This window comes from Leopardus geoffroyi, chromosome B4 (genome assembly GCF_018350155.1).
Source record: "Leopardus geoffroyi isolate Oge1 chromosome B4, O.geoffroyi_Oge1_pat1.0, whole genome shotgun sequence".
Classification (NCBI taxonomy): domain Eukaryota; kingdom Metazoa; phylum Chordata; class Mammalia; order Carnivora; family Felidae; genus Leopardus; species Leopardus geoffroyi.
The window spans coordinates 79,513,960-79,535,749 of record NC_059341.1 but is presented as its reverse complement, the minus strand read 5'-3'; the positions used below and the strand labels follow the sequence as shown (position 1 = coordinate 79,535,749).

The window sequence follows — 21,790 nt, the reverse complement described above, 5'->3', positions numbered from 1 at the left end:
CTTTCAAACTTGCACAGCCAGCTCTTCAATCCATGCATCGTTGTAGCCCGTGTCTCACCCAGGCTGGTTTCTTTCTACCAGCACATGCTCCCACTGCCTTTCCTGCCACATGTCTGTGGGAGCACATCTTCAGGGAGCCTGATCTTCCGACTACCTCCCTGAGTGGAACATAGTTGAAGGCAGTTCCTTACCATCAATAATAATTCCAGGTCCACACATGACATAGTTGCTGCCTTCTTCCTATTGTGGGTTGCCTGTTGCAACTCCCCTATCAGAGCCTGGCTGGGAAGGACAGACCAGAGATGTGTTCCTGTCCAGGATTTGGCTCTGTGATCTTTGGCAATTGCATATCTATGGTGGTAGGAATGTTCTTACCTCAGCTAGACCCTGCATTCCCAACAGACAGGAACATGGCTCCTCTATGGGTTGATTTCGTCTACAATGGCCAGATGGAGCAGGGCACAGGAGTCCTGGTTGGGTGAAGCTTTGAGGTCTGGGGTGAATTGCCCTGGGTTTGGTTCTCCCTGTGCTACCTTTCACTCCTGCCTTTTCCTGGTTTTAGGGTCAGGGGCTCCAGGCAGCTGCCGGGAGAAAGGGTGATGACCTCAAAGTGATTAAGGTGGAGGTCAACCCAGCCATCCAGAGACTTGAAGCAGAAATCACCAACCTCAAGAAACAGGTGGGACACCAGTGTGGCAGTGGTAGCTTTTGAGGGGGTCGGGTTAAGATAGATTGTTTTATTTCTTTATTTTTCTATATTTGCACATCTTCCATAACAAATTATGAAAGTGGACAAAAGAGAAGCCCAGCAAGGAGGTAGGTATCTGGTCTTCCGTGTCCCACTTACTGTCTGCCGATGGGTCCTGGCAGAGTGCTGCCCTGCAAACACCTTCCTGGGGGCAGAACAAAAGGGTGAGGTGGCCCTCAAACATACCCAGGACAAGCTGGCCGAGGTGGAGGCCGCCCTGCAGCAGGCCAAGGAGGACCTGGCCCGGCTGCTGTGTGACTACCAGGCTGCTGGGGGCCAAGCTGGCCTTGGATGTGGAGCTCTCCACCTACCACAAGCTGTTGGAGGGCGAGGAGGGTAGGTGGGTGACTCAGAGGAGAGAGAATGAGTGAGCGTCCATCAGCAGTGACCCGTGTCAGCCTTACCATCTGGATGCTGGGCGATTATTTAACTCACTTCTTCCTGAAACACAACCTGAGCTTTGTCAGTGGTGGGGAAGGGGGGTGTCTGGTTAGAGTATTTCACCAGAATGCATGTGATACTACAGGCCCCAGCCCTGTATGCTGGAGTCCCTACCTCCTCCGAACTTTCCCTCTGGACCTCTGGACCAAAGGGCAAAGTGGGGAGGTTGCCCTACCATTGAGAAAGACAGAGAAAAAAAGGACTAGTTTTCCTTAGCTTTGCCCAGTCCGGGCACGGCTGCCCTGAGCCCAGGCTGGGGAAGGGTCAGAGAGGGACGCTCGGTTACCTCTGCTGACGGAAGCATGTGTTATTTCTATTTAGCTTTGGAAGGTGGGCAAAAATGACACTTCCGTCCCCTCCTCTTTGAAGAAGCCCAGCTTCCGTTTTTAAAACAATTAACCTCAGGTCCCCGAGCCTTGCTTGGCAGCCAAGCAGGTGTCATTATTGCCCAATTAAGGAATAATAGTATTATTATCGTTATTGTTATAAGAATTATTATCAGGTAACGGCCAGAAGGTGTAGAGTGGGAAGCCGCAGCCTGGGGGCTCAGGTCACAAGGGCACTCTGCCACCAGAATGTCGTTCCCAGCACAGCACGCGTGGAGTCCAGTGGAGTGGGATTGGGAGGACAGTCTCATCAGTTCCCTGTCATGAGGTCTGTTGGGAGCGCTGAGAAGAGGGAACATGGCCAGGCAGGGGATGGGCACAGCTCCTCGTCTGAGCAGGCACTAGGTGTCTAGAGAGGCAGCATTCATTCATTCGACAGTCATTTATTGAGCACCTACTATGTGCTACATCCTGTCCTTGATACTGATGCGAAAAGATGACCAGGACCTATGTATGGGGAAGGCAGGCAAGAGAATGTGCAGAGTCAGGGATGTAAGTGTTATCTAGGGGAAGTCCCTATCAGGAGCAAGGGGCCAGATTAGCAGGATGGGGGGAACTTCCTTGATGAAGAGTCCTCAAGCTGAACCCTCAAACCTAAATGTTAAGGAGGAGTTAAGGGAGTGTTTTAGACAGAAGTGCTATCTTCCGGCGATGGGAGCAGTACCTGGCACATAGTAGGTGGTCAATAAATGTTGGTCGAAGGATTGAAGGAGCTTGACAAGAGCTTGGCCCTTCGGTTTCTTTCCCAGAAGTGCAATCTGGGGCAGCTGGGAGGAGGTGTGGCAGGAGAGGTTGATGAGGACCTTTCTGGGTAGAGTGACCAACTTGCTCTGTTTTCCTGGGATATTCTGGTTTTAAAACTGAGCATCCCATGTCCTAAGAACCCACTATGTCCCAGGCAAACCAGGATGGTGGCTCATCCTGCCACTTTGTTAGCCCCAGCAATTTGGACTCCATCCCGCAGCATAACACAGTAGACCGATAAAGGGACAAGAGTGTTTATCTAGCAGACAGAACGTGCCTGAGCCTGCCAGTTGTCCCCTACTACCCTCTCCCCTCTTCTCCTACAGAAATAGAAATTACAGATGAGCACATGGCCATACATACAGACTACATTTTCAAGCCTCCTTTGCAGAAAACTGTGGCTATGAAGCAAACTTCTGCACAACGGAATGTGAGTTGAAATCATATCATGCTGTGCCCTTAAAAGGTGGGGACCTTGAGTGTGGATTCAGTCTCTGAAGAAAAGAAAGTATGAAGAAGCTGAAGAAACTCTATAAGCTCAGGCTCTACCCCAAGCCTTTTGAATAAAAATCGCAGGGTTGAGTTGTTTTAAAAAGATTTCAGGCAATAGTAGGTAAGAGTGTGGGCTCTACAGTGAGCTGCCTGGCTTCCATTCTCGGTTTCCAGCTGTGTGGTCTTGTCCAAGTAACTTAACCTCTCTGTGTCTCAGTTTCCTTATGTATGTTGATCTTGCAGCATTTATCCAGCACTTAATATGTGCCAGGTGTTGTTTTGAGACTATTAATGTGGAAAGAATATTCTGCATTTGTTGGGTAGAGTATTCTATAAATGCCAATTAGATCCTGTTGGTTGATAGTGTTGTCGAGTTCTTTTATATCCTTGATGATTTTTTCTCTCGTGGTTCTATCAAGTGTTGAGAGAGGAATACTGACATCTCTAACTTTAATTGTGGATTTGTCTATTTCTTCTTTTGGTTCTATCAATTTTTTCTTCACATATTCTGTAGCTCTTCCATTTTGTGCATACACATTAGCATTGCTGTGTCTTCTTGCAGGATTGGCCCTTTTACATTATATAATGCCTCTTTATGTTTCACAATTTTTTTTTGCTCTGAAGATGACTTACTCTGATGTTAATATAGCCACTTCTATTTTCCTTTGATTAATATTTGCATGATGTATATTTCTCCATCCTTTTACTTTTAACTTGGATATATTATTATACTTGAGGTAAGGTTTTTTTGTTTTTTTTTTTGTTTTGTTTTTTTTTTTTTTGTAGATAGCATATAGTTGGCTAATGTTTTTTAATAAGCCCTGACAACCTGTCTTTTAACTGGTGTATTTAGATTATATTTAATGTAATTATTAATCTGTTAAAGCGTAGGTCTGTCATTTTATTTTTTTGTTCTCTGTGCTTCTCACTTCTCTCTGTTTTCCTGCCTTCCTGTGGCTGCTTGAACATTTTTTTTTTTTTAATTTTTTTTTTCAACGTTTATTTATTTTTGGGACAGAGAGAGACAGAGCATGAACGGGGGAGGGTCAGAGAGAGAGGGAGACACAGAATCAGAAACAGGCTCCAGGCTCTGAGCCATCAGCCCAGAGCCCGACGCGGGGCTCGAACTCACGGACCGCGAGATCGTGACCTGGCTGAAGTCGGACGCTTAACCGACTGCGCCACCCAGGCGCCCCAAATTGCTTGAACATTTTTTAAGAGCCCATTTTGATGTATGTATAGTGTTTTAGAGTATATGTCTTTGTATACCTTTTTTAGTGGTTGCTGTAGGTATGATATATACGTAACTTATAACAGTCCACTGCTGTCATCATTTGACCGGTTCAGGTGAAGACACCTTAGCTCTTTATATTCCTTTTCTCTCCCTCCTTCATAATATAGTTTCTTAAATATTTCCTCTAATTACATTTAGAACCACATGAGTGTTATAATTTTTGCTTCAATGATCAAACATAATTTAGAAAATTCAAGAGGAGAAAGAAAGTCTATTGTATTTCCTCATAATTTTTATTACCATGTTCTTTCTCCTCTTTCCTGATGTTCCAAGATTTCTATTATTATACTTTACTTTCTACTTAGAGAACTTCCATTAGCCATGCTTTTGAATTAGGTCTGCTGGTAACAAATCCTTTTAGTTTTCAATCATCTAAGAATGTTATGATTTCCCCTTCATTCCTGAAGGGTATTTTTGCTGGGTATAGGAAACTGTGCTGACAGTTTTTTGCTTTCAAGCACTTGAAAAAAAATTGTGCCAGTCTCTTCTAGCTTCCGTGGTTTCTGACAAGGCATCAGCTGCCCTTTGAAATTGTTTCCTTTATAGGTAAAGTGTTGTTTCTCTTTTCCTGCTTTCATAATTCATCCTCAGTTTCCAGAATTCTGACTATGATATATCTTGGTGTATATTTTTTTGATGTATTCTGTTTGGATTTGTCACCTTCTTGAATATTTAGATTTATATCCTTTGCTAAATTGGGGGAATTTTTAGTTCTTATTTGACTACTTTTTTAGCCAGTCCTTTTTCTTCTGTCACAAAACTCCAATGACATGAATGTAAGATTTTTTGTTATAGTTCCTCAGGTCCCTGATGCCCATTTCCTTCCTTCCTTCCTTCCTTCCCTCTTTCTTTCTTCCTTCCTTCCTCCCTCCCTCCCTCCTTCCATCTTTCTTTCTTTCTTTCTTCCTTTCTTTCTTTCTTTCTTTCTTTCTTTCTTTCTTTCTTTCTCCTTCTTCTTCTTCTTCTTCTCTCTCTCTCTCTCTCTCTCTCCTCTCTGTTTTTCAGGTTGGGTAATTTCTGTTATTATATCTTATAGTTCACAGTCTTCTCTAGTCCCTATATCCTGCTGTTAATCTCGTCCTTTGAGTTTTTTTTACTTTGGTTATTGTATTTATCAATTCTAAACCTTCCACTTTGTTCTTCTTGATATGTATTTCTTTTCTGAGATTTCTATTTTTTCATCTGCTTAGCATGTTCTTAATTGCTCTTGAAGCATTTTTATCATGGCTGCTTTAGAATATTCATCAGATAATTCTAACATCTTTGTCACTTTAGGTTGACATCTCTTAATTGTTTTTATTCATTCAGCTTGAGATCTTCCTTATTCTTGGTCTGCTAAGTGATTTTTTATCAAAACTTGGACATTTTGGGTATTATGTTATGTTATGATCTTGTTTAAGTCTTCTGTTTTAGCTGTCCTCTTCTGACATTGCCCTAGCAGAGGAAAGGATTGGGTGCCACTCTATTATTGCCAGATGGGGGTGGGAGTCAGGGATCCCCATGTGGTATCCACTGATGTTGGATGGACCTGGGACAATTTTCTATTTGTGGGGATGAAAGTCCCAGCTTCTGCTTTGGCCTTCCCTGGCATCACCCAGTTGCCAGAGGAAGGGGGCAGTTGAGGTGCCTCATTATAGGCTGGTGAATCTAGGCTTCCTGCTCAGCTTTTGTTGGAGTAGGCGGGGGTGGGACCTCAGTGTTCTTTGTAATGTTTGGCTAGAATAGAGTGGTTTCTGTTTCTGAGTTTTGTCTTTCTAGGCTGCCCTATTCTTGACTATTTCTCTCCAGAGAGTTAGACTTCTGCAGGGTTTTTGAAAAAATTTGTGCCCTTCCAGGCTGTTGCCTTCTTCTGCCCCAAGTCTGGGATGTATGAAACAAATAGGAACACCAGAGAACTCACCACCATGCCATTCCTTGGCTCCCAAGATCCCTATCCAGTATGACTTTTTCTCTCCACCTTTCAGAATCTTCTCATGTCATATATATATATATATATATATATATATATATATATACATATACACACACACACACACACACACACATATATATATATATATATATATATAGTATTCAGGTTTTTAGTTATAGTTAGTGGAAGAAGAGTGTTCACACTATTTCTTCTGCTCTAGTAGCATCAGAAGAAAGGAAAAGTATGTCTATTCCATCTTTCTGAATTACAGATCCTACATATTCTTCTACAACCTGATTTTACTGCCTCTGTGGGTGATGGGAGGTTGATTTCCTGCTTCTTGTGTGCTGCACCCATCAGGGATGCCTGCCTGGAGGTGAGCAAAGGCTAATGGCAGCACTGATCTCTGTGGGAAGTGGGTGAAGGTTAAGTAAGTGTTCAGCTGGCATCAAGTTTCTCCTGGCAAGAGCAGTAGCAGGATGTGAAGCAGAAGTGGCCCACTTAAGGGAGTTTAAAGATGCTAAGGATCCTGTCCTTAGGAGGAATGATTTCAAGGGGGGCATTGAAGAGTCTTTGTGTCCCTCCATGACTTCCTGAGAGTCCCTCACTCCTGTGGTCCTGGGATGGAAACAGGGAGGATAGGGTGTGGGTCTCATCCTTAGGAACGTTTCTGGCTAGTGAGGGAGATTGGTACACTTTGGGGACACATGTGAAAAAATAGGTACAGTCTGGGAGGCCGACCAGAGAGGAGAGTTGAATTGAGATGTGACAAGAGAAGTTTTGCCGGGGTATCCATATGGAAGGTTCATGGGGAGGAAAGACTGTGGTGGGAGAGGGGAAGTGAAGGCCATGCAGAGTGGAGGCTGGCTGCCCATTAGCACTCACACACCACCCCGCAGAGCTGACGCTCACAGTGTAGCCACTGGCTGTCAGCCTTGAGGGAGGGATCTCAAAGCTTGTGACAGCAGTCTGTAGTTTTGCCATGGGTCTGAATCATGTCTACTCTGCCGCTGGTGTGCTGAAAGGAGCCAATTAGGGAGGGATTCTGGCTGGGACACTGTATCCTCATCACAATACAGCTTTGTTGGTGTTCACTCATCATGCCTTATAAAGAAATCGCAAAGGGATAAAACCTTTGTGCCTAAGTGAAGAAAGATGGAAAAGATGGAAAGATGGAAAAGAAAGCCAAGTGCTATTACTGGTGTGAAATTGACATCATTGAAGAAAAAGATTATTCTTCTTTTTTCAAATGTTTATTTTTTGAGAGAGAGATAGAGATACAAGTAGAGAGAGAGAGAGAGAGAGAGAGAGAGAGAGAGAGACAATGAGTGGGGAAGGGGCAGAGAAAGAGGGAGGCACAGAATCTGAGGCCGGCTCCAGGCTCTGAGCTGTCAGCGCAGAGCCTACATGGGGGCTTGAACCCACGAAGTGCAAGATCATGACCTGAGCTGAAGTCAGAGGCTTAACTGACAGAGCCACCCAGGTTCCCTAGAAAATGATTCTTAACTAAAAATAGTTGTTTTGTATAAAAAGAGAAGGGGAGGTTGAATTTGGCAATTGCTTGGTTCTACAGTAGAGACATAACACGGGCGTATTATAATATATAATTCAGAAGAGGGCTAGAGTATCTGGACAAAAGTAGAAAAGAGGGATTGGTAAACTGTTCATTCAAGCACTCTGGCTGCTGAAATAACTGCATTTTTATGGAGGATATTATATACTGTGAATATACTTGGGATTTGGGAACAATGAAACATTTGGGTCACATACTTTGGTGTTGTCAAGGCTCTAATGAAACGTGAGTGTCTGTCCTCACCCCTAGAATTGTGAGTTAGGCTTCTGTCTTACAAATTTATGACCCCAGAACCGAACACAGTAACTGGGACAGAGTCAGCCCTTAACAGAGGGCTGTTATGGGATGGATGGATGAATGAATGGGTAGGTCAGTGGGCAGGTGGACAGACAGATGGACAAATATGGCCTTCATGTATGTAGGGTCAGAAGGGACAAGTGAACAGATGGACAAATATGGCTCTGTATGTAGGGTCAGAAGACCAGACCAGGGACTCTCAAAGTGAAGGCTTTCATTTTGTTGGGTGTTTGCATCCTCTGGGATTCATACAGAGAAAGGGCTCATGAAATGTTTGCAATCCTCAGTGCTCTGAGCCTCAGTTTTCCCATTTGTGAAATGTGGGTTATCATACTCCTCCCCAAGCTGACTGAGTGGACTCAGTGAGATTCGGTGTGCAAGGAGCTCTTTTAATGCTGTAAAGTGCTTTACTAGTGTTGGCTATTGTGAATGGTAGCAATGCCATTATTTCAAGGTCAAGGGTGGGATGGCAGGAACGCACAACAACAAAGAAGCCTGACTGCACAGGGGAGCATAAGACCTGCCTGGGAGGGCACAGCAGAGGCCCTGGATTCCTAGTGGGTCAGCCTTGAGAACTGTCTCCAGGAGCCCTGGGAGGCCAGGCCGCAAAGCCTTTTCTTAACCACATAAAAGCAGCTCAGCCAGGGTCCCTGATCTGATGCCGGTAGAGCTGTGAGATCTCTCACAGATGACTCTGTCAATTAAAGGTCTTCCTCTGCACCCCGGCAATCCAGCCTCCCCACTCCCTGGGAAAGGGCAACCGAGCCTGTGACAAATCTCCCAGCCAAGATCTTTCTAGGGATAATTTGGTTAGGCTAATTATCCCATGTTAATTAGATAAGACTCAAATTACATGAGCAAGACATGCAAACCCAGCACTTTGGGGATTTTCAAGTTATTTGCCTGGTGTCTCTGATATTGCTAGGAGAAAATGATTTTTCGCTCCCAGGCAAACTAAACCCTCAAATTAGGGCAGTGGTTCCCTCCTGAGCCTTATAAAGGGGGAGCCTGAGACTGTAGGCTCATGAATTGCGTCTCAGCTAAGGGTTAGCGTATTATTCCATCTCTCTGGCCTCCCCAGCATGAACCGCCAGTTCACCTACAAGTCGGGGGCTGCCGCCAAGGGGGGCTTCAGCGGCTGCTCGGCAGTGCTCTCAGGGGGCAGCTCGTCCTCCTATCGGGCAGCGGGCAAAGGGTTCAGCGGGGGCTTCGGAAGCCGGAGCCTCTACAGCCTGGGGGGTGCCCGGAGCATCTCACTCAACATGGCCAGCGGCAGTGGGCGGGCAGGGGGCTATGGGTTTGGTCGAAACCGGGCCAGTGGCTTTGCTGGCAGCATGTTTGGCAGTGTGGCCCTGGGGCCCGTGTGTCCAACTGTGTGCCCTCCAGGGGGCATCCACCAGGTCACCGTCAACAAGAGCCTCCTGGCCCCCCTCCACGTGGAGCTGGACCCTGAGATCCAGAAAGTACGCGCCCAAGAGCGGGAGCAGATCAAGGCTCTGAACAACAAGTTCGCCTCCTTCATCGACAAGGTGGGTCTCTTTGGAGCAAGCCAAGCATAGACCCCCTTCCTTCTTCTACTTCTGCTGCCCTCGGGTGGCTTTCTATCTGAGACAGGCACCTCCCCAAGATGCAGACACAGTTCTCCCCAAGAACTGAGTAGGGAGGAACTGGACCAACCTGGACGTCAGGGCTGAGGGTGGGGGCGGACAGAGGGGCAGGAAGAGCCAGGGAGCTTGATTTGGGAATGTTCCCAAGAAGCAGGGCGAGTGGCCTCAGAGTTGAGAAGTCGGAGAATGACAGTTTATGAAACTAGGAAGCCAGACAAAGGAGAGGCCCATGGCGGCCGAGGATTTCTATAAAGCCATGAGACCCAATCTCTCCTCTCATGGGACCCAGAGCAGCTCAGATCCTGGTTGAAAGATGGACTCATAGACTATATGATACACCCAATCTACGGGGGAAGGCAGATGGGGAAGAGCAATGTACTAGAGCAGTGGTCCTCAAAAGTGCTCCCCGAACCAGCAGCATCAGCATCATCTGGGCACCTGTAGAAATGAACATTCTCAGGCTCCAACTCATACCTACTGAATCGCAAGCTCTGGCAGTGGGGCCCAGGAGCCCCCAGGTGATGTTGATGGCCACTTGAGTTTGAGAACCCCTGAGGAAAAAAAGGGGTAGCAGGTCCTTGAGAAATAGAGACTTCCGGAGCTCAGGGGAGCAGGGGAAGCTCGCCAAGGGCGGCAGTGAGTAGGGTGGCAAAGTGTGAATAGGAGTTCACTGGACGGAGGTGGGGAAAAGAAACCTAGAGAGAGGGAGAAGTCCCGTGTAGCATGGTAGGACTTGTTTGAAGAACGGGGAGGACTTGCCTTTGTGTGAGTGTTGGGTGAGTGGTGGAGGAGGGGGAGGAGGGGTGGGCACACGGTGAAGAGCACAAGGAGGAATTTGGACTGGACTCTGCGGGTGATGTGGAACCACCGGACCATTTTGAATAAGGGAATGGTATGGTACTTGTAAGCGACAGCTTGAGAATGCCGCTCCTTCCCCCAGATTACTGCTCTGAGACCAGAGAGTTGGACATGAAAGCAACATGGGAGGGCCCAAGATCCCCAGTCAACTGAGGGCTTGCCTCTGGCTGGGCTGGGAGATGCCATGATGGAGGAGACAGAGAGCGGGCAGAGCACAGGCCAGGCTACCTGGCCCTGAGCAGACGTGCCCAAGAGTGTGAAGGCCAGTACAAGGCCAGCTTACACCTCTAGGGACTTGGCTGCCCATGGACACAGGTCCCTGCAGATTTAGACATTTACTAGTGGTAAATAAAGACGATGAGCCCCTGCCCAATACCAGAGGCTGTCCCCACGAAGAGAACCTCAGTCAGACAAAGGGCCCTGGATGGGGAAGGGTGTGAGGGACATTTTCTAAGTCCGGAGGCCTACGCTTTAAGCTAATATAGTGTAGGACAACACAACCACAGCCCAGGAAAGGAAACCCCACAGGCCCTCCCTATTGACAGAGTGCCTGTTGATTTGGGTCCCAGGTGCGGTTCCTGGAACAGCAGAACCAGGTGCTGGAGACCAAGTGGGAGCTGCTACAGCAGCTGGACCTGAACAACTGCAAGAACAACCTGGAGCCCATCCTCGAGGGCTACATCAGCAACCTGCGGAAGCAGCTGGAGACGCTGTCCGGGGACCGGGTGCGGCTGGACTCGGAGCTGCGGAGCATGCGGGACGTGGTGGAGGACTACAAGAAGAGGTGAGCAGGACCCCATGCCTGGGCTGGCTGGCCTGCCAGAGCTGGGCTTTCCCAGCAGGCACTGGGACACTTGCTCAGGGGCACTGAGCTTGGGTGACAGTGGCCCGTCCCGAGTTCCCCTGCCTTGGCAAGATGAGGGCCCTCTCTGGGTGACTGGGCAGTCTGGACAGTGGATAGTCAGCCTCTCAGGCAGTGGTAGGGCTGTTCTTGCAAGTGGCCACCTCCTGGGCACACTCCCTTCTGCTTCCCACTTGAGAAAGCCTCTCAGCTCCTCAGCTCGCTCAGAGGTCCCCCAAATTTCCAGGAACCACCCCTTCCCCAAACCAGCAAGTCAGGGAGGTGGAGTTTCTCTCATTGTCTTCAGGTCCTGGACATTTGGGCATTGCTCCTTCTTCCTGTCCGGGGACAGTTCTAGGTTCCTTTAGATTCACACTTTGGGATGGGGTGAGGTTACTGGCAAGGTGTCAGGCAGCTGGAGTGATGCAAGAATCATGGCTACAAGGGATAGCAGCATGTTCCTGTGATTTGGACACTGAATGGGAGGAGGAAGAACCTAGTTACTCCCCAGGCATCAGGGGGAATCCAGACCCAAAATCATCTGGTCCCCTGATCTGGGAGGGAGTTGCTTTCAAACCCTGTCTACAGTGCTGGCCACATAGCCCTAGTGAGTGTGACAGATTTGCAAAGATGTAGAATAATAGCTGCTAAAAGATACGTAGAGTGGACACCTCTTTTCTGCTTTTGTGATGAGAACACACACACACACATACCTTGCTCATGTGATGCTTTTCCTATAGGTATGAGGAGGAAATTAACAAGCGCACAACTGCCGAGAATGAATTTGTGGTGCTTAAGAAGGTGAGGAGGAGGTGCATATATGTGCCTGTCACCTGGCAGTGGGGCATGGAGGGCGGGGGAGGTAACAGACAGGAAACTGAGGTCTGTGCTCCTTGTAGAACGACCAGGATCTGAAGTGCCAGAAGAAGATGGAAGGATGTGTTGCTTGGGATATCTTGGGACACCTAGATGTTTACCTAGAATACATTACCTTGTCAGCTTTTTAAAAAAAATGTTTTTTTTAACGTTTATTTATTATTGAGAGACAGAAAGAGAGCATGAGCAGGGGAGGGACAGAGAGAGGAGGAAACACAGAATCCAAGGTAGGCTCCAGGCTCCGAGCTGTCAGCACAGAGCCCAATGCGGGGCTCGAACCCACCAACTGCGGGATCATGACCTCAGCCAAAGTCGGACGCCCAACCAACTGAGCCACCCAGGCACCCCTACCTTGTCAGCTTTTTATATTTGGCGTCGATGGGTGGGAGCCCAGATGTGGATAGCCAATGTCCAGGTTATGTCCACTTTGGCTTGGGGAACAGGACGTGCTTTGGGGAGGGCTGCACGCTGACCTTCCAGCTCTGCCTGTCTCTGGCAAAGTGCTGTGGCTGCCTTGGGCTCTGACTGCCAAATGACCCCCTGTAGGAGATAGCTCTCCCGTAGCCTCTCTTTGAGAAATAGGGGGGAGGAACAGGATTCCATCTTGGATGGGGGCAGACGAGTTCCAGAGGCTCGCAGTGAGTCTTGGGTGGAAGTTATGTTCCTGCCCTCTGAGGCCTCACTCCATTCCCGGGGGCAGCTCATCTCAGTGTTGGTGCTCGGATGTCAGTTCCTGGGAGAGCCCTTTCTGGGCTTGAAGAAGGGCGATATCAGGGGGTCTCTGGATTCCTTTAGGATGTGGATGCGGCTTACATGAGCAAGGTGGAACTGCAGGCCAAGGTGGATGCTCTGGATGGAGAGATCAAATTCTTCAAATGTCTGTATGAAGGGGTAAGTCTCCATCCCCCAGCCCCATCCCTAACTCTGTCTTCTGGAAGACAGACATGTGAATGAGTGGTTACTCATTCCTTGTAACTTTAAGAGCCTAGGGGATCTCCAGCATTTGGATGCTGGGGGGCATATAGATCAAAGGAAAGCATGACATCTCTCCTGTTGCCTTCAAATGATGTGGACCATCAGTCCCAGCCTGGGACTCCCAGTCACAGTCTCACATCTTTGAGGAAGCCATGGGTCCTTGATACACTGATGTTCAGCTAAGGATATTCTCATTTCTGCCTGTCTTCTGTCTGCCACTTGGGGTGTCTCCCTGGGTCTCGAACAGGAATCTCTAGGGATAAATGTGGGGGAGTCCTCACACCCTTTCTACTACCTCTGATCATCTGGCTTAAAGCCTGATCCTGTTGGCCAAGCATATGTGGGCTCCTGTGTCCTTAGTGTCTCTTGGGTGGTGGCCAGGCTGTTTCTCCTCTATATTTTCGACTCCTGACCTGTTTCAAGTGACAGATAGATGGGCTGTTTTCTTCTTGGGCTGCTTCCAACTCATTCAGCAGTTTTCAGATGTGGTACTGAAACATCTGGGCTGGGGGGCTTTGGAGAATACAGCTTGTCTCTACTTGGGAGGGTCTAGGGGCTCTCTATGAAAGGGTCATCACCTTGGCCTTCCTCCATCCACAAGTGGCATTTCATGTTTCCTTCCTTCTCATGTAGGAGATTGCTCAGATCCAGTCCCATATCAGTGACACATCTGTCATCCTGTCCATGGACAACAACCGGAACCTGGACCTGGACAGCATCATCACTGAGGTCCGCGCCCAGTATGAGGAAATAGCCCTGAAGAGCAAGGCCGAGGCTGAGGCCCTGTACCAGACCAAGGTGGGCTGAACACCTCCTCAGAGTCCATGGCCCACCATGGTCCGCACATTTGTCGGGAGCATGGCACTGTCCTGGGTTCTGGGGTACTCCCAAAGGGAGGAGAAGATGAAGCTCTTGGACTGATCCACAAAGACTGGGGCAGCCATTGACAGACACCCGTGGCTGATTGCAAATGAATGTGGCATAAACAGAGTCCTGGATGCTGGGGAGACAGAGGTTAGGGGACCAACTGGGACAGGTCAGTACTGACTTCCTGAAGGCCGAGGGGTTTGAACTGAGTCTGGGAGGGAGGAAAACATGGGTAGTTAGCATCTCAACTCTTCCATTAATTACAATAAATTAGGGGGTCTCTTGAATGTCATCTGAGATCAGGTAATTCCTACCTTTCATTCAAGTCCAATTACAAGGATAAAGGGGGAGTATGATCTTAACTCCTTTAATGGGTCGTGGGTGGGGAAATGATTCTTTAGATAATTTAGTTTCTCAGATCAGATGGCAACTTCCTAATTGTTCCATGCTATTTATCGGGTTCCTTCCCAGGGGAAATTCACACACTTGAGACCTTATCTTATCTCTCCCCCTGCCTCCTTGCTACCATAGGGACAGAAAGATGTGGTCAGCAGGGTTGGGAGGAAGAGAGGGAGGTCCAGGCAACAGCACAGGCCAGGGCTCCTTGATAAGTGTTCAAACCCGAGTTTCCAGTTCCCAAGTCCCTCCACGTGACTGTTGCAAGCCAGTTTCAGGGACGGCCATGTGGCCCAGACACTCTGGATTGTCAGTGGCCAGTGCTTAACCCCAAACTCCTTCCAGAAGAAGTACGGGGTTATCCATACCTGCAAGTCTCCAATTGGAGCTAAGCCCTTACTGACCAGAATTTCATTAGTGTAGTTCTAGCAACAGAATTAGAAGGGCTTCTTCTTCTTCTTCTCCTTTCAAAGATGAAGAAGGCAGGGATCAGGGCATTTAAGTAATTTGCCAAGGTCACTTAGCTGGGAATAAATGGAGCTGGATTTGAATCTAGATGACTGACTACAAATTCCACAGTGTTCAGACAAAAGATCAGGACATGACTCTGTTAAGAAGCATTTATAGTGACGACTTAGGATGGGCCAGGAACAGAGTGGAGAAGGACACTGGTCTGTTTGCTTCAGAAGGAGCCTGCTTGGTGTCAGAACTTAGGGAATTAGTGCCTCCCTCCCTGTCCGTTTGTAGGGAGGGCCATCCTCCTCACATAGCCTTGCAGAGAAGCAGGGAAAGACCACCTGTTCTGCCCCAGTGTTTATCATCCCAAGATTAGTACCTAAGATAAAACACAGGAACATAGTGAGAAGCCTCTTTGTCTTCCAGGGGACCTGGCATTTTTAAGAGGAATCCTGACTCTAGGGCTTTGTTAGGGTCAGATATGACAACCCATAAGGCCAAGCACCAGTTATACAGAGAGAAGCAGTGTGCAGTCACCAGAGTTCTGAGTGTCACACTTTTCCAAGTTCCTCATAAGCCAGATTCTGGGGTAGAACTAAAATATTCTCTATTGACTGTTCAATGGATGACATCAAGGCGGGAGTGATCCCAAACTAGTAGATGACCTCAAATTCATGGCTAGTGGTGTCAGACTAGCAGAATATACCAACACACGCGTGCGTGCGCGCGCACACACACACACACACAATGTTCCTCCATTCCCAGAAACAGTTCCAGTAGCCCAGGGCCCAGCTGAGCTATGAAGGGCAGGAAGTCACAGAGAATACAGGTCCCTGTCATCCAGTCATGCTAAGTCTGATGGGGAAGACACAGAAAGGTGTGCTTATAGTACAGTGTGGTAAGATCTATGAACTTGAGTGGTAGGAACTACGGAACCAGAAGTACACCCAATCGAGGAAGATCAAGGAAGGCCTTCCGGAGGAAGCTGATCTGCTTTGGCTGAGTTGGAACTAGCTAGGGAAAAAGGGAAAATGGATGAGAAAGGGTTTTCCAGGTGGAGGTAGAGCCTCATGCAAAGTCTCAGAGACTTCAGAGCACAGGGACATTTAGGGAACAGTTCAGCACAAGTGTAGAGGCAGATGGGCAGGGGTAGCGAAAGATGAGTCCGGAGAGACTGGTGGATGCAAATCTCAAAGCACCTTGGTGCCACGCTCATGGTTTGAATTTGACCTTGACTTTGAAGGGCTATCAGTAGAGCAGTGTCATAGTTGGAGTTGTATGTTATATGGTTGCAGTATGGAGAGGAGAAGACTTTCAACAGTCCTTATGGCCAAATGTAACCATCAGTGAGAGAACTGTGCTTAAGATAAACAAATAAATCCCATGAACAGATAGATGTTTGAGTGGGGGCTGTTGACAGGCCTGGTGAAGTTGGGGACCCCTACCCACCTCTGTCACACTCTGAAGGCAAAGGCATGGTCTGCCAGGCTGAGCTCCACCAGGCCTGAGTCAAGGTCTCTGATTTGCCCCCTGTCCTTCTAGTTCCAGGAGCTCCAGCTAGTAGCTGGCCGGCATGGGGATGACCTCAAGCACACCAAGAATGAGATCTCCGAACTGACTCGGCTTATCCAAAGGCTGCGCTCAGAGATTGAGAGTGTGAAGAAGCAGGTGAAAGGGCTTTGGAGGTTCCTGGCTCACTCTCCAGGGAGGTGTGAATGGTCTATCACACATACTCCCCCAGGCCTCTCTCCTACTCTACATCCTTCATCTCAGAACCCACTTTCTCAGGTGGAGCCCCCGATCTCATCCTCCACACTTACCTCCCATCTGAGATCTGGAACAATTGGAAAGGTCTTTTCAGAAAGCCAAGTGGCTAAGAGTAAGAATCACCCCTGACCCAGTTGAGGGGACTCTATCTATCACCATGGATGTGGCTTTGCTGTAGGAATTGGGGCCAGACAGAGGAGGGTCCGACCACAGTCAGCACACAGGGGATGAGGGGTGAAGTGAGGCTTGGAGTGCCTGCCCTTAGAACTCAGGGGAAAATGCTACCTCCTGTCCCGCAGTGCTCTAACCTGGAGATGGCCATCGCCGATGCCGAGCAGCGGGGCGACAGTGCCCTGAAGGATGCCCGGGCCAAGCTGGATGAGCTGGAGGCCGCCCTGCACCAGGCCAAGGAGGAGCTGGCCCGGATGCTGCGGGAGTACCAGGAGCTCATGAGCACGAAGCTGGCCCTGGACGTGGAGATCGCCACCTACCGCAAGCTGCTGGAGGGCGAGGAGTGCAGGTGGGGGGCGGGGAGGGTCTTAGAGCTGGAAGAACTTTTGGACTTTTCTGACTCAGTTTCCCAGAGTGTGGGGGAGGTTGCTGGAGTGGCTGGAGATGCTTTTCAGGTCATGACAAACAGCTTTTAAACAGCATCTGGTCAGTCAATGAGACAGCAATCTCCTTTATAGTTTTCCTGCCAGTTTCCAGACCACAACAGGGAGAAACTCTCAGGATGGTTCTGTTGTGTCTTTAACACCGCTCGGACCCTTGCAAATATCCCTATAAGTAAAGAGATACTAGATCCCAGGTTCAGAGCCTCGGGAAGGCAACAATATCTAGCCCTAAAGTTTTAAACTGCTTTATTTTCATTATATTTATTTTTACTGCTACTGTTTTTTTTTTTTTTTAATCCTTTTTGATCAGGTAGTGTTGGTTTTCTATTTACCCTGGTGAAGGAAAATGTCTTAAAAAAATTTTTTTTTAATTTATTTATTGAGAAAGAGAGAAAGAGTGAGCGAGCACGTGAGTAGGGGAGGGGCAGAGAAAGAGGGAGAGAGAACCCCAAGCAGGCTCCACACTGTCAGTGCAGAGCCCGATGTGGGGTTTCACCTCACAAAACCATGAGATACGATCTGAGCCGAAGCCAAGAGTTGGACGCTTAACAGACTGAGCCACCCAGGAGCCCCATAAAACTTCTTGTTAAGAGAAATGCATTTTTTTTGGTATAAAAGGCAAAGTCCATGAAAAATACTAAGTATGTAACGGTGTGAGTCATACAGGTTCACAGCACGTCAGAGTGGGTACATAAAACACTGACATGTGAAAAGCTTGTTCTAACTGAGCGCCATTGTAGTGCTTAGACCAGCAGAGGAGAAGTTACTGGTCCTAAAATCAGACGGTTATTTCCTTAGGGGCACCTTCTGATGCTAGCATTTCCACACGTGTATTTATTCAGGCAGTAGCCTCCCAGGAATGAAGAAATGGGATAAAGAGAAACACAGAGGAGGGGCCCTGAGAGGTGCTGTTGTTGGGGGCCCCGAGTTTGCAGGTTGGCACATGTCTGACGTGGGAAGGGTAGACTGGGGGGCGGGGCAGAGCAGAGACAGGCAGGTGCAATGATGACATCTGGCCAGTTGGAGGCTGGGCTCATGTGGCTGATGATCTCAAGCTGCGGTGTGGGGAACTTAGATTCCAAGTGTTGGAGACTTACCTCCCCTTTTCTCTCTGCACAGGATGTCTGGAGAACACACCAATTCTGTGAGCATTTGTGAGTATTTCATGCCTCTGGGGGAATATTTGTAGCCCATTAATGAACACAGAGGAAATGGGTGCCTGCCTCCGGGCCCCCATGGGCTCTGCCTGGTAGATCACCTGGTCACAACCCCCTTCCTCTTCCTCCGTGAAGCTCCCACTGACAGCTTCCCGTCACATTCTGATATTTCACATGGGCCCCTTCCCCGGAGATCTCACCTATGTTGGGACAAAACTCTCAGCCCACCCTCTTCTGCCTCCCCCGTCCCACGACAGCTCTCCTGCATGATGGCAGCTGTGAGCAGGAAGACCCCACCTCCTCACTGAGAGCAGAGACCTGTGCTCAGGCACGCTGTGCACGACCAGTGTGAGTGCTGGCTCCACAGCGGTCAGCCTGGTCTCCTCAGACAGGCCAGCAAACCTTCCCGAAATCAAGCAATCCGGAAGTTCTTTGAAAAAAATTAAGAGCATATTCTAAAGTTAAATGAGAGCCCTACTGGCTGATGTGATGCTTCAGGGGACACTCTTGGTACTCCTGTTTGTTCAGAGAAGGAGAACACGCCCAATTTGGGGATCCTGTGGGATCTGGGCTAGTTTTTCCAGTGCCTGAGCTGCTCAGGAATTGAGCATATATCCTTAGAGTCCACAGTTGACGTGAAGCGTTTGCTTAAGAGGGAGACATTTAAGCTAGTTGCAGGTGGGAGATTGGAGGGGACTTGGTGTCACTCCTGTCCTGGGACATACACTTATCACTCCTCCCTCCACCCCCACAGCAGTCATCAGCAGCACGGTGGCCGGGACCACGGGCACAGGAGCTGGCTTTGGTTTCAGCGGTTCTGGCACCTTTGGTTACCGGCCCAGCTCTGTCTCGGGGGGCTACGGCATGCTGTCCGGGGGCTGTGTCACTGGCAGTGGGAACTGTGGCTCCCGTGGAGAGGCCAAAACCAGGCTGGGCAGTGCAAGCGAATTCAAGGACGCCCAGGGGAAGACCTCAGCTCTGAGCTCCCCCACCAAGAAAACCACAAGATAAAGTGAAAGTGTATTTCCCCACTGTCCACCTCACCCTGGTTTCCTCTGGACTCCCTTCTCCAGGAAACTCCTGCATCACATTTATCATCGTCTCCTTCTTGCTTTTCCTTGCCACTGACATTCCCTCTCTTCTACCTCTTGCCTTAGTCTTCCTTCGTTCAGAATCTGGATTCTAGCCCATCCTGCTGCCTCCATACTAAGAGACTCCCTAACTCAGGCTCCCCTTCCTGAAGCGTTGCCAAGGATGAAGACCCAGATGTTTCCCTGGCCCGCACAGCCCCTTGCAGAGAAAGGTCTCTCTCAGCAGTCCCCCCTCCTCCACAGCCTGGCCTTAGGGAGTTATTTGGCCACATGCTGCCTGGGTTCATGGGATTACAGGGCCACCGACAGACCCACAAAGACTGTCTCCTGTTACAGCAACAGCAGCTCAGGCAAAACACGAGGTTACGGGTTCTATCTTGCGTGGCCCCTACACGTTTACAGAGCTGGGAGTAGCCCTGGAGATTGGTCTTATCCATGAAGGGATTTGCGCCTTCAATATGTGAGTTCCTGTCCTTGCTCAGGTCTTATCTCTCTAATTCCCGCATCTCACCAATAAACTTAATAAAACTCATGCAGGACCAGGCTGCTTCTCTCTTCTACGGGAATCCTCATCTCAGACGACCTATTTTCTTCTTCTTCTTTTTTTTAATGTTTATTTATTTTTGAGAGACAGAAAGAGAGAGAGAGAGAGCAGGGGAGGCACAGGGAGGGGGAGAGAGAGAGAGAGAGAGAGAGAGAGAGAGAGAGAGAGGAAGCAGGGTCCAGGCCCTGAGCTGTCGGCACAGAGCCCGACATGGGGCTCGAACCCATGAACCATGAGATCATGACCCAAGCTGAAGTTGGACGCTTAACCCACTGAGCCACCCAGGAGCCCCTCAGACCACATATTTTCTATCTGTGGAGGTAAATGACCTGAAACCTGGGTCATCGAGGTCTGGTGTGTTCCACCGCACCCCAGAGTATCTTTTAATCTGAGAGAAAGATCCTTGCATGGACTGCAGGATCCCACTGGATTTTGTGATACCCTGGAGTCATTTCTTACCCCATCCCCAGTAGCTGCGCCTTCAAGTCACGTTTTTCTCAAGCCAGTGCTCCAGTGAACAGGCAATCATGAAGAACGTGCTACTTATCAGCAGGGGGAGGGAGGCAGCATTTATCTTGTGGCAGGATTTAAAACTGATCAAGAGACAGAAGGAAGCCAGTTCTGGAAAGTCTGGGGCTCGAGTTATGGCTGCTCCCTGATCTCTGGGAAAATGCTGAAGCAGACGGTCTTCAAAAAATTGTTTTTCAATGTCTGTTTGTTTTTGAGAGACAAAGACAGAGCGCGGGTGGGGGAGGGGCAGAGAGCAAGGGAGACACAGAATTGGAAGCAGGCTCCAGGCTCTGAACTGTCAGCACAGAGCCAGACACGGGGCTCGAACCCACGAACTGTGAGATCATGACCTGAGCCAAAGTGGACGCTCAACCGACTGAGCCACCCAGGCGCCCCCAATTGGTTTAATTCTTTTTTTTAAAAATTTTTTTTCTTAACATTTATTTATTTTTGAGAAGAGAGAGACAAAGGCATGAACAGGGGAGGGTCAGAGAGAGAGGGAGACACAGAATCTGAAACAGGCTCCAGGCTCTGAGCTGTCAGCACAGAGCCTGACACGGGGCTCGAACTCAGGAACCATGAGATCATGATTTGAACAGAAGTTGGACGCTTAACTGACTGAGCCACCCAGGTGCCCCGACAGTAGATTCTCTTTAAAACAATGAGCCGTTGGGGCGCCTGGGTGGCGCAGTCGGTTAAGCGTCCGACTTCAGCCAGGTCACGATCTCGCGGTCCGTGAGTTCGAGCCCCGCGTCGGGCTCTGGGCTGATGGCTCAGAGCCTGGAGCCTGTTTCCGATTCTGTGTCTCCCTCTCTCTCTGCCCCTCCCCCGTTCATGCTCTGTCTCTCTCTGTCCCAAAAAAATAAAATAAACGTTGGAAAAAAAAAAATTAAAAAAAACAACAACAATGAGCTGTGTTCCATCAGTCTTTGGTGAAGTGAATGCATTTGTGTATGAGTTGTGTTGAAGCATGTGCCATCTCTGTTATATACACTGTTCAGCTTCCAAAACACTCCTGTGCTGAGAGACTTCTGCCAGGTTCCCAGGCCGTGATGATGCTGTCAGGATGCAAAGAGCCAGTGAGAGGCTGGCATTCACTCAGGCTGTGACTCACAGGTGCATTTGAACACGGTCACTGTGGGTCCAGAGAATCTTAGAGTTCAAGTCAATGGTTTTGATTTCAGATTCAGACTCTGCAACTGACTTGGGATTGTAAGCAAAGCTCTCAAGGCTTTTGAGCCTCATTTCCTTAGCTATAAAATAGGCAGACCAATCACCCCTGGATGATTATTATGCCCAAATGAGGCAATGTAAGCACGTCTTATGCAACTTCTGGTACAAAGT

General features: G+C 48.7%; 1 protein-coding gene across 2 annotated transcripts; it reads left to right on the top strand.

Moving 5' to 3' along the window:
* The first annotated feature begins 8,909 nt into the window (after positions 1–8,909).
* On the top strand, positions 8,910–19,924 carry LOC123591629 (keratin, type II cytoskeletal 73). 2 transcript variants are annotated; one of them, XM_045466130.1, is made up of 9 exons: positions 8,910–9,416; positions 10,922–11,136; positions 11,934–11,994; positions 12,865–12,960; positions 13,678–13,842; positions 16,306–16,431; positions 16,830–17,050; positions 18,264–18,298; positions 19,059–19,924. In XM_045466130.1, the coding sequence occupies exons 1-9, from the start codon at positions 8,970–8,972 to the stop codon at positions 19,310–19,312; spliced, it is 1,620 nt and encodes a 539-aa protein (XP_045322086.1). In that variant the 5' UTR covers positions 8,910–8,969; the 3' UTR covers positions 19,313–19,924. The 2 variants fall into 2 exon arrangements, with proteins under 2 accessions (XP_045322086.1, XP_045322085.1); XM_045466129.1 differs by having other exon boundaries at positions 19,056–19,924.
* The last annotated feature ends 1,866 nt before the right edge of the window (positions 19,925–21,790 follow it).

What these genes read in the sequence shown, in the direction of transcription:
- LOC123591629 (XM_045466129.1), top strand. Translation starts at nt 8,970, where the DNA reads ATGAACCGCCAGTTCACCTACAAGTCGGGGGCTGCCGCCAAGGGGGGC. An exon ending in TCGCCTCCTTCATCGACAAG is followed by an intron (nt 9,417 to 10,921) that starts GTGGGTCTCTTT and finishes TTTGGGTCCCAG; the next exon opens with GTGCGGTTCCTGGAACAGCA. An exon ending in AGGCCCTGTACCAGACCAAG is followed by an intron (nt 13,843 to 16,305) that starts GTGGGCTGAACA and finishes CTGTCCTTCTAG; the next exon opens with TTCCAGGAGCTCCAGCTAGT.